Genomic DNA, 10,256 nt, shown 5'->3' with positions numbered 1-10,256 from the left:
TACCTGGGGAAGGGAGACAAATGATAATCAGCTCCACTTAATTATTGCCATGCAGGAAGAAGAAACTGATGTTGCCAGATCCTTTTTTTTAATGGAATGCTAAAAAGTGGATTTTTTATAACATTTTCCTATTTTTGAAGGTGGTCATCTAATTTAAAAAAATTTTTTTTAATTGTGTTGGCTAAATAAAATACATCTGCAGTAACTTTGGTCACCAGTTTGTGAACTTTTGATGATTCTGGGAGCATCCAGGGGCTATACACAAAATAGGCAGTCACTAAATACTTACCAAAAAACCCTCTGCATAGGCAGACTTCAACTCCCTTATTGCATCTGAAAGCAAGGGCACTAAATAGTGTAAGGCCTTCAAATGCAGAGCAAGAATAAATTTGTCCTGCTCCTGGGGCAAATCAGGGAGCAAAGAACTTCCAAAGTCTTGGGGAGGATACAGAGTTCAAGTATGGAAGGAGAACCTAATCTACAACAAAGGCCAAGTTCTCTTCAGACAATTTTATTTCAAGATAAAGCAAAACTTCCATCCTGACAGTGAGTCCGAAGGGTGAAAAGGTGTCTTGCCCCCTTTTGCCTTTCAAATACAGAGAGCATGGCAGTGCAAACATCTCTAAAACACCTCCGCATAGTTCTCAGTGGCTACAGTCCAGTCATAGAAAATGATTCTCCATTTTCAACTAATATGAGATTTGTTAGGAAACCTCTGTAACAATGTATTCAGTTTCTTGGGGGGTAAATTCCCAGATTCTCCCAACGTGTACTGGATGGATCTCATCTTTCGGGCTGCCTGAAAAGACAGAATGAAAACAAAAATGACAGCTCTTCAGTTTATCCTGACTTAAGCCAACAGTTCTTACAATGCACAAAGCACATTAATACATTAGCCAGCCTGGAATTATCTGTGTCATCTTCCCAGTCCCCTTTCAAAAGGAACTTGGGACCTACAGGTGACTGTATGGCCTGAAACTACCATGCCAGCTAGCAATTCATTCTAGGCTAAAATCCAAACAACTGGCCCTTCATTATCTTTAACTCTATTTCAGACAATAATGTCCATTTGAGCAACACTTTTAAATTTTACAAAACAATTTTCCCGTTCATTTATTTAACTCACAAAATTCTGTAAGGCAGGGGTTAATATTAACCTCATTTTACATCTGGGATAGCTAAAGCTTCGAGCAATGAAACAAATCGCTCGAGATGACAATGCCTTCAAAACCATAACCTTTTCCACTCTGGCGTGAGTGAAATCGCTCCCACAATTTTCCTCGCCTTTTTACAATGAGAAGGACTTCCTATCAGCTGGCAAGAGGCAAGGAGAACAATTACTTGTATCCGCCCCCCCCCCCAATTTTCCTCCAAAGAGGGCACCCTAAAAGCCTTCTGTCACCTCAGCCCTTGAAGCACAATCGAAGAAATCCTGGATCTCTTTTCTGCACGCTTCGTCGCGGAATTCATTCTGCTTCCAACACGCCATCATCACCGACATCTCTGTGATACAAGTCGCCTCTGGAGGAGCAGAACGAGAGCACCCTCAGTCACAAGGAAACCTTTACCTTCAGGCTCTCCCACAAGCCGCCCCGTGCATCCGTCCCGCTTCCGCTCTGGAGCCTCCCTGGCTCCCATTGCTCACCGCCCCTCTCCCGCCGTCGTTCCCCGACACGATTAGCTAGGATGAGGGGCTTGTTGGGCTTCAGGATAGGTTTCCGTGGGTTTCCTAGCCGCGGCAGGCGACCCCGCAGACTGGGCGTCGCCATTGCGCACCGAGCTCCCGGCAGGCTCTGCGTCGCCTTGCGTGACCCTGCGTGACCCCCAGGCACCCGACGGGTTTAGGCGCGCAGCCTGGAGGAAGAGGGTCGGTCGCTTGGTTTCTTGGCCTTCTAGGCCGGGTACTGGCTGGGATCGGACGCCTGTTGTTCAAGACCTGTGTGCAGGTTAGAAGGAGAGTCTTTGGGGCTCGTGCGCTGACCTGGACCGCTCTCTTGTGGGCTCTGGGCGATGCTAGGCCGGGAACATCCGGGAAAGGACCTGATAACTGGGACACCCGTTGATGGTGGTGGTAGCTGGCTGAACTAGAGGATGACGTCCTCTGGACGGCTGACATAGGCAGAGGATGGGAGCGAATATGAGATTTTTTTTTTTTAAGATTTTATTTATTCATGACACACATACACACACACACACACACACACACACACACACAGAGAGGCAGAGACACAGGCAGAGGAGAAGCAGGCTCCACACAGGGAGCCCGACGTGGGATTTGATCCCGGGTCTCCAGGATCGCGCCCTGGGCCAAAGGCAGGCGCCAAACCACTGCGCCACCCAGGGATCCCCGGAAGGCGGTTCTAAACCGCTTAGCCCCCGGGCTGCCCGAATATGAGATTTTGAGATGTTAGTTTGGGACAGATTCTTACTATGCTTTTTTTTTTTTTTTTTTTAATTCTTAACTGTTTTAACTAGTCTAAAAGAACTGTTGGATTTTACTCTTTAAGACCACCCCAAAGCGGTAAAGAAAAATTAGGCTCATATAAACAGTTGCTACTACTGGGGCACGCGGGTGGCTCAGTCAATTAAGCGTCCCACTCTTGATCTCAATTCAGGTCTTGAATTCCGGGCTGTGAATTCAAGCCCTGCACTGGGCTCCATGCTGGGTGTGGAGTCTACTTAAAAACCATACAGAGGCGACTGAGTGGCTCAGTCAGGCCTTCAGATGCTGTCGTGATCTCAGGGTCCTGGGATTGAGCCCCGCTTAGTGCGCTCTGCTCACTGGGTGGGGTGGGAGTGGGAGGGTCTGCTTCTCTCTTCTGTGAATCTCTCTTGCTCTCAAATAAATAAAAATAAAAATCTTTATTTTTTTTTAAGATTTATTTATTTATTTATGATAGACAGAGAGAGAGAGGCAGAGACACAGGAAGAGGGAGAAGCAGGCTCCATGCCCGAAGTCCGACGCAGGACTCGATCCGGGGACTCCAGGACTGCGCCCTGGGCCGAAGGCAGGCACCAAACCGCTGAGCCACCCAGGGATCCCCAATAAAATCTCTAAAAAAAAATAAAGTTATTACTACTTATATATCCTTTGCTCTCCTTTGTAATGATCTCATTGGGTAGGGTGAGGTTTAAGCACTTTAGCATTTATCATCAAATTTAATCCTCTCTCCAATCCTGTGAAGATACTTGGTGGCATCATTCCTATTAACAGACTTGATCCTTCAGTTGTGATGCCTAGCTTCATCAGACTTGCTTCTAAGTGACTTTTAGCTTCTTACAAAATTCAAAGATGTGTCAAGGATTCTCAGAGCATTTAGAAATGAGCACCAAGGAGCGCCTAGGTGGCTCAGTCAGTTAAGCATCTGCCTCTGGCCGGGGTCATGATCTCAGAGTCCTGGAACTGAGCTTGTATCTGGATCCCTGCTCTCTCTCTTCCTCTAGCTGCCACTCCCCCCTGCTTGTACTTCTCTGTCAAATAAAATATATTTATTTTTTAAATATTTATTTATTCATGAGAAACAGAGAGAGGCAGAGACACAGGCAGAGCGTGAAGCAGGCTCCATGCAGGGAGCCCGACATGGGACTCAATCCCAGGTCTCCAGGATCAGGCCCTAGACTGAAGGCGGTGCTAAACCACTGAGCCACCCGGGCTGCCCTGTCAAAATATTTTTTTAAATAAAAAAAGAAATGAGCTCCAATAAGTGTTTCTGGTAATGGGAGCCTAACTTGAACAGCTTTTAGTTCAAGTGGAGGAACAATATTTATTTGGTTGTGTAAAGTTTAATGTGCTAAAATGAAAATCATTTATCACAGATGTTTAATTTTCCCAATGATCTCTGCATGACTGGTTCTTTGTCATCTGTTGAGTTTCAGTTCCTGTCAGAGAGGCCTTCCCTGATTTCCCCCTCCTGCTTCCCTACCATCAAGCCACTTCAGTTTTTTCATAGTGCCTATCACAGTTTGAATTATCTTGTTCATTTATTGTTTACTTACCAGCAACACCCATTTAAAATGTAAGCACCATGAGAGAGGGGGACCCTGTCTTATTGAATCCCCAGTGCCCAGAATAGTGACAGTAAATACTTGTTAAGTGAACAAATGTTTGACATATTTTTCCAAGTCTCCAAGTGTATCATACTCAGCCTAGAAATATAACCAAATAGACACACTGTTTAAAAAGAAGTCATTTATTATACAAAATGAAACCTGAGATAATAGAAAATTGCAACATATGGAGTAATAAAGGCATCAGTCCCATGCTCCACCACCACTCCAGCAGCACAAATAAAACAGATTCTTAACCAGACACTTCTACCACCAATAATGCTAAACCTTTTGCTGTTTACAGAGCAAGCTGGGCCCAAACGAGAGAAAATGCACATTGTTTGTTCTCTCCTGATACTGATTCTGGTGGAAATGTAGTACCTGGTTTACTCTGCTCTTTTATGAATACTTTTATGGTGATAGGATTAAAGGAGAAAGTCTGGGAAGCACTATCCAGAAAGCAGGCATGAGTCTCCAGCCACAAGCATTCTTAAACAATTGGCCCACTTTGTACATAAAAGTGCTAAAGGAATGCCAGTGTGAACTGGTGCAATTAGGGAAGGATGATTTTACAAATTGCACTTAACCTTTTTATTGCACATATTGAAACCTGATTCCTAAGTTTGCACTTGAACAGTATATTTTGCATTATAAATCAGCACCTGCATTTAAATAGATTGCAAGTTTAGAAATCAGAGTCCCTGAATATGACTTCTTCTGTGGGTCCCTACGATACCCAATTTTAGTATAAATGTGTTTGAAGGTCTGTCTTCCCCTCTTGTTCTTTTCTGCACAAGCCAAACAGGTTAAGCAAACTTTCTATGCTGTTGTTTTACTTAAAAATACAATGGAAAAAGAACCACCCTGGCAGTGAAATCCAGCCCAAATTGTTGTTCTCCTTGGCCACATCCTTAGATGTCATGATACTAAGGATGAGACCCTCGTTGTTGAAAAGCATCTAACATCCCTGGGTGGCGCTGTGGTTTGGCGCTTGCCTTTGGCCCAGGGCGCGATCCTGGAGACCCGGGATCGAATCCCACATCAGGCTCCCGGTGCATGGAGCCTGTTTCTCCCTCTGCCTATGTCTCTGCCTCTCTCTCTGTCTCTCTGTGACTATCATAAATAAATAAAAATTTAAAAAAAAAAAGAAAAAAAAAAGAAAAGCATCTAACACATACACATCTGGTTGTAAATTAGTATGTGTGTGTATATAAAGGTACGTATACACATTAATTTACAAACAGATAAACTGATAGGCAGATGGAACTTCTCTAGTGCTAATTAATGCATTAATAGTACATTACAACCAGAGTAGTGTTAAGATCCAAAGTATTCTTTTTCCACCAGCCCAGAAAAAGCTAATGGTCCCCCTGCCCATTAAGCTTTATTTTCAAACCACAGCAATAAAAGGCTGAAGCTATACCCTCAAATCTGCCTCACAGCTTTTTATTTAGCCAGCCACTTCTGGCTATTTTGCCTCACCTCTCATCTCCTCGTGCTTAGGAAGAGGAGATGGGTTCCATCAAAATGTAGCCTCGGTAAGTATTACAAAGTTATACAGAAGGGTATCAGTAACAGAATGAATGAAGTCAGAGTATTCATCCCATTTCACATAAAATGAAAAATGCTACATAATATGAGATACTTACTACAACTATATTGCTGGGCTGTTTTTTCCAACATAATTTTCATGACTCTGGGGAAAATGGGACTTTTGTAGCATATAAAAATAATAAAATAGAGGGAAGAGTTCATCAGGCAGACAGAAAAAACCTAAGACTTATAAAATCTGCAGTTTGATTTGCACTGGTCTATTTTAACATTTCGAAATCATTAAAAATCATCAAAGAGACTTTTTTCTGTCATCATTTCCAGTCTTAATCTCTAACCTAAAATAGAGCAAGACAATTCATTAAATTGACATGGCATATATTAGCCATTGAATCTTTCTGTGCATGAGTTGAGAATGAATTCCAGATATGCTCTAAAAACAAACAAAATAGCAGTAAGAAAAGCTGTCAAATCTATAGCCAGTTTAATGCAGGGGAGAATGAATGTAGGGATGGTGGCAAGGTCATTGCATCTTCATTAGATACTGTGGAAAAGCAGGAAAGAAAAATCCATTTAAATTAAACAAGTTTGACATCAAAGGCAAGTAAATGACATAAAAAAATACAATTCCAAAGAACCAGAATATAACCCACCAGGAGTTTGGCTGTACCACCAACATAACAGTATATAAAGTAGGAGATGAGGAAAAGATTAGGAAAAAGTACTAAATAATGAAGAGTTTAAGGTACAGCATCAAAGTTTTAAGACCCTAAACCTGACACATCTTACCTCATTCTTAGCCAAGTGCCAAGGTATTGTTCCAATCACAGTTGAGAGGATGAAATGGCTAGAGAAAGATGTAGTTCCTTTAAAATTCTGTTCAATCAGCACTTTGAAATGAGTGGGTGTTTCAGGCTTTTGCTTCCCACTAATCCAAGAACCGGAGGCCTTATTACCACAAGCTGAGACACTGGATACACATCACTAGGCTAAAATATCAGTGGATATAACTGGAATTCCTTGAACTCATTATAAGACAGTGTTCATTAAGGGTTGTGCAGCAGATGCCCCTTATGTCCCATAGTAGAATAAGGACTTCCATCTCCTTAGCTCTACCAAGTTAAAGGCTCTTGCAAGGGTAATTAGAGATTTTGGTTCTTTTTCATGAAGATCTCATGTAGGTAATCCCAAAATTTCATCTGCTTTGTCTCATTGTTGTGGATCATGGCAGTGAGAGCTTCCCCCTGGTCCAGACCTTGCCAATAATCTTGCAGCCACATCTCCTTCCAGCTGAAACATCAAAAGAAAAGTTGGATTATGGAACCTCTACACAGCTGAGTCCTGCCTTCTCTGAATCGAGTCAAAGAAATCTTAAGCAGATACAGCAGTCTCTGGCTGGGACAGGGCTCTGCTTTGAAGGGGAGGAAATGTGAAGTAAATCTAGTAGTAGTACAGGTGACAGTAAATTGCAAACGTGTATTTATCACACAGCCCACACAACCCACCCCTAATGAATTAAACTTCCTGACTTGCTCACTCCTGGTTCCCAAATGTGGAAGGAGTTCAGAGGAAGGCAGGGCAAGGGCCAGACTATGGAACCAGAAGTCTCTGAAAGTAAAGCCTGGAGCCTCTTTAGTTATTGTATAAATTGCACCTTTAATGAAGGTGCAGTGATGTCCAATGTCTAGATGAAACATATTTTCTTTTTTAAATGTTTTACACTTTTGCTTCTAGTAAATCATAATGAATTATGTTCAGCATAGATACAAACTACTTGGCGGAGGAGGACTCCATTCCCAGAACCAAACTGTGCCAGCAGTGTATACAAACAACCCTCTGCTGCCATCCACTGTGTAAGCCAGTCTCTGCAGGCCATTCTAACAGCCTTGCTTTCTTAAGCTTAATTTTTATCACCTCTCCCTGAACACCTGTGGTTTCCTACAAGTGGCTTCAACATTTTCCCACCCTACCTCCCATGCTGACATTGTTTCCCAATGCGCCGTGTGGCAGTAGCTTCCTCACTTCTCTTCCAATTCGCCCACCATTTCATTATTATCTATTGAAAGCAGTCCTATTTTGTTTAGAGTGAACATAATTTTTTTAAAGATTTTTTAAAAAATAGATACTTTAATTTTTTCTAAGATTTTATTTATTCATGAGAGACAGAGAGAGAGAGGCAGAAATAGAGGGAGAAGCAGGCTCCTTGAAGAGTCCACCCCAATGTGGGACTTGATCCCAAGACCCCAGGATCACGCCCCGAGTCAAAGGCAGATGCTCAACTGCTGAGCCATCCAGGCGTCCCGTGAACATAATTTATCATCCAAATCAGAGTACTTTTAAGAATGAAAGGAGGTGCTACTAATAATTATACAAACAGACGTAAACCCTGCTGCAGACAAAGCTCTCAAAATACCCATCTTTGCACTGCTCATTCCCACCCCCATCATATGGAAGGTACTGAATAAACAGCTGAGTTGATTTTCAGGACAGTCCAGCTCCTGAGCCAGGTATTCAAGCTCTGTAGAGCCTGGCCCCAGCTTATCTACCCAACTTGGTCTCTCCCCCATCACTTGCTCCGAACAGGCCCCCTCAGCTCTGGCTGGAGCCTTTTTTTTTTTTTTTTTTTTTTTGGTTGAAGCCTTTTTGAATCACTATTGTAAACACTGCTCACATAAGCTGATCCTCATGTTTTTCCGTCTGGTCTCCCCAACTAGACTCCTGACGCTTTCTTTTTCCCTGACACTTTATTTTATTTTTAATTTTTATTTATGTATTATAGTCACAGAGAGAGAGAGGCAGAGACACAGGCAGAGGGAGAAGCAGGCTCCATGCACTGGGAGCCCGATGTGGGATTCGATCCCCGGTCTCCAGGATCGCGCCCTGGGCCAAAGGCAGGCGCTAAACCACTGCGCCACCCAGAGATCCCTTCCCTGACACTTTAAAGGCAGCGTAAGCCCATGTCATGATTTTCTTATACAATAATCCCCTCAGAATCTAGTTACTAGCTCACTGCCCACAGTAAGCAAGTAAGTCAGCCATTTGATTTGATGGCGCTACAGGGACCCCAGCTATCCTTACCTGTCATTCTCAGGAATCTCTTCCACACTGCCAAAGCCAGGTGTGGGCACTGGACAGTCCATGTGTGAGGGCTGGGCAATGTGAGGTTCAGGGCCAGGGATGTCCCCGGGAGAGGCTGCGTGGGCTTTCTCGGCCTCCAGACGAGCCAGTTCATGGTCACAGACGAAACACTCGAAGCCATTGAGGTAGTTAGGCAACATAGGATCATTCACTCCCCACTCCCGGTGCTCCAGACTATCCAGGAGGAACTGGTTGGTGATGCCCCCAGGTTGCTTATATGCCAGGTATTTCATGTATTCTTCGTCATTCTTGTCCAGAAAGTCAATAAATTCTGCCAGCTTCTGCGGGGACTCAAAGTCATCGATGAGGATGATGGAGTGATTGTCGGGCATCCAGTCCCTCACTGAAGGAGAGCCGCGATACACAGGCACAGCCCCGAGATGCATGGGGCGCCACAGTTTCTCGGTCATGTAGTCATCACAGATGGCATTTTCGAGGGCCAAGTGGAACTTATAGCGAGACAAGAAGGCCAAGAGCTCTGGATCCTCGGTGGTGGCTGTGGCTGTGTCCTGTAACCGCGGAGTGGGCAGCTCCCGGTTTTGCAGGCATTTCCCATAGGAGTCCACCTGAGCGGGGTAGAGGACGGCCGTCAAGCGGGTGCCGCAGGTCGGCCGGGACAACGGAGGTCCCGGCCTCAGCCGCGCGCCCCCTCGCCCCCCGGCCCCGCCCCGCCCCCACCCACCGGGATGTAGCGCATCAGCTCCCGCACGTAGCGGTCCCGGTCCGCAGGCACGTCGCAGTGGGACTGCAGGTAGAGCAGCGGCGCGTAGCCCCGGAGCCGCCACTCGGCGCGCTCCTCTAGCGGAGGCGCCGCGCGGCGCAGGTAGTTGGCCCCGGGCAGCCACTGCAGCGGCAGCGGGTAGTCCGAATGGCGGCTGAAGGTGGCAGTGAGATTGAAAAGGCGGATGCCCGGACCGTGGCTCAGCAGGAAGTTGTTGAGGGGCGACTCCTCGTGCAGGAGCGCCCAGCTCTGATGGGCCAGGCGCGGCAGCGGCGCCTCAGACGCGCGAAAGTCGGTGCCGTAGAAGAGCAGCGCGCGCGTCCGCGGGTGCCCCCGCGCCCGTCGGTCCCGGGACGCCACGCACGCCCCGCGCGCGCACTCGATGCGCTCCGAGTCGCCGGGGAAGTGGGGAAACAGCCCCGGGCTCCACCACAGCAGCACCGGCAGGCCCACCGCCTCCTCCCCGCCGGGCCGCGGGGCCCCGGGGCTGCGCGCCACCCCCACCGCGCCCAGCGCTGAGGGCGGCCGGAAAACCGCACCATCCCACGGCTCCGTCCAGGCCGCCTCCCCGCCGGTGTCCCCCTCGGCCTCAGGCCCAGGGCCGCTGACCGCACAAGCACTCAGCGCCCCGAGGACGGCAAGCACAGCCCAGCCGCGGCCTGCCGCCATGGCCGCTGGCAGCTGCCCCGCCACCCCCCCAACTCCTCCCGGCGGCACCAGACCCCGCCCTGCGGTGAGCGGCGACCGGACAGGATCCGACGCCCACGGGGCGTGTGACGCATGCGCAGTTCCGCGCAGC

At 46.8% G+C, this 10,256-nt stretch overlaps 2 protein-coding genes and 1 long non-coding RNA gene across 4 annotated transcripts; 1 reads left to right on the top strand and 2 right to left on the bottom strand.

Annotated features, from left to right (window-relative positions):
- Positions 1–495: 495 nt before the first annotated feature.
- CHCHD1 (coiled-coil-helix-coiled-coil-helix domain containing 1) lies at positions 496–1,807 on the bottom strand. The gene is made up of 3 exons (XM_026004749.2): positions 1,646–1,807; positions 1,403–1,521; positions 496–799 (listed from the first exon to the last, which is right to left on the bottom strand). The coding sequence occupies exons 1-3, from the start codon at positions 1,767–1,769 to the stop codon at positions 686–688; spliced, it is 357 nt and encodes a 118-aa protein (XP_025860534.1). The 5' UTR covers positions 1,770–1,807; the 3' UTR covers positions 496–685.
- Positions 1,808–1,832: 25 nt separating this feature from the next.
- LOC140598625 (uncharacterized) lies at positions 1,833–3,085 on the top strand. Its single transcript, XR_012001114.1, has 2 exons — positions 1,833–1,946; positions 2,901–3,085. It is a non-coding gene; the product is annotated as an uncharacterized lncRNA (long non-coding RNA).
- Positions 3,086–4,174: 1,089 nt separating this feature from the next.
- FUT11 (fucosyltransferase 11) lies at positions 4,175–10,165 on the bottom strand. Of its 2 annotated transcripts, XR_003235886.2 has the most exons (4): positions 9,419–10,158; positions 8,677–9,302; positions 6,388–6,888; positions 4,175–6,142 (listed from the first exon to the last, which is right to left on the bottom strand). XR_003235886.2 is itself a non-coding variant. In XM_026004727.2 (3 exons), exons 1-3 carry the CDS (start codon positions 10,124–10,126, stop codon positions 6,741–6,743), a joined length of 1,482 nt encoding a protein of 493 aa, XP_025860512.2. In that variant the 5' UTR covers positions 10,127–10,165; the 3' UTR covers positions 4,175–6,740. The 2 variants fall into 2 exon arrangements, 1 of the variants encoding a protein (XP_025860512.2); XM_026004727.2 differs by having other exon boundaries at positions 4,175–6,888; positions 9,419–10,165.
- Between the last annotated feature and the right edge of the window lie 91 nt (positions 10,166–10,256).

The sequence above is a fragment of the Vulpes vulpes genome, chromosome 4, assembly GCF_048418805.1.
Source record: "Vulpes vulpes isolate BD-2025 chromosome 4, VulVul3, whole genome shotgun sequence".
NCBI classification, from domain to species: Eukaryota; Metazoa; Chordata; class Mammalia; order Carnivora; family Canidae; genus Vulpes; species Vulpes vulpes.
This window is presented reverse-complemented; position numbering and strand designations above follow the sequence as displayed.

What these genes read in the sequence shown, in the direction of transcription:
- FUT11 (XM_026004727.2), bottom strand. Translation starts at nt 10,126, where the DNA reads ATGGCGGCAGGCCGCGGCTGGGCTGTGCTTGCCGTCCTCGGGGCGCTG. An exon ending in AGCTGATGCGCTACATCCCG is followed by an intron (nt 9,303 to 9,418) that starts GTGGGTGGGGGC and finishes TACCCCGCTCAG; the next exon opens with GTGGACTCCTATGGGAAATG. An exon ending in GAGATTCCTGAGAATGACAG is followed by an intron (nt 6,889 to 8,676) that starts GTAAGGATAGCT and finishes TTGATGTTTCAG; the next exon opens with CTGGAAGGAGATGTGGCTGC.
- CHCHD1 (XM_026004749.2), bottom strand. Translation starts at nt 1,769, where the DNA reads ATGGCGACGCCCAGTCTGCGGGGTCGCCTGCCGCGGCTAGGAAACCCA. An exon ending in ACGACGGCGGGAGAGGGGCG is followed by an intron (nt 1,522 to 1,645) that starts GTGAGCAATGGG and finishes CTGCTCCTCCAG; the next exon opens with AGGCGACTTGTATCACAGAG. An exon ending in ATTGTGCTTCAAGGGCTGAG is followed by an intron (nt 800 to 1,402) that starts GTGACAGAAGGC and finishes CTGTCTTTTCAG; the next exon opens with GCAGCCCGAAAGATGAGATC.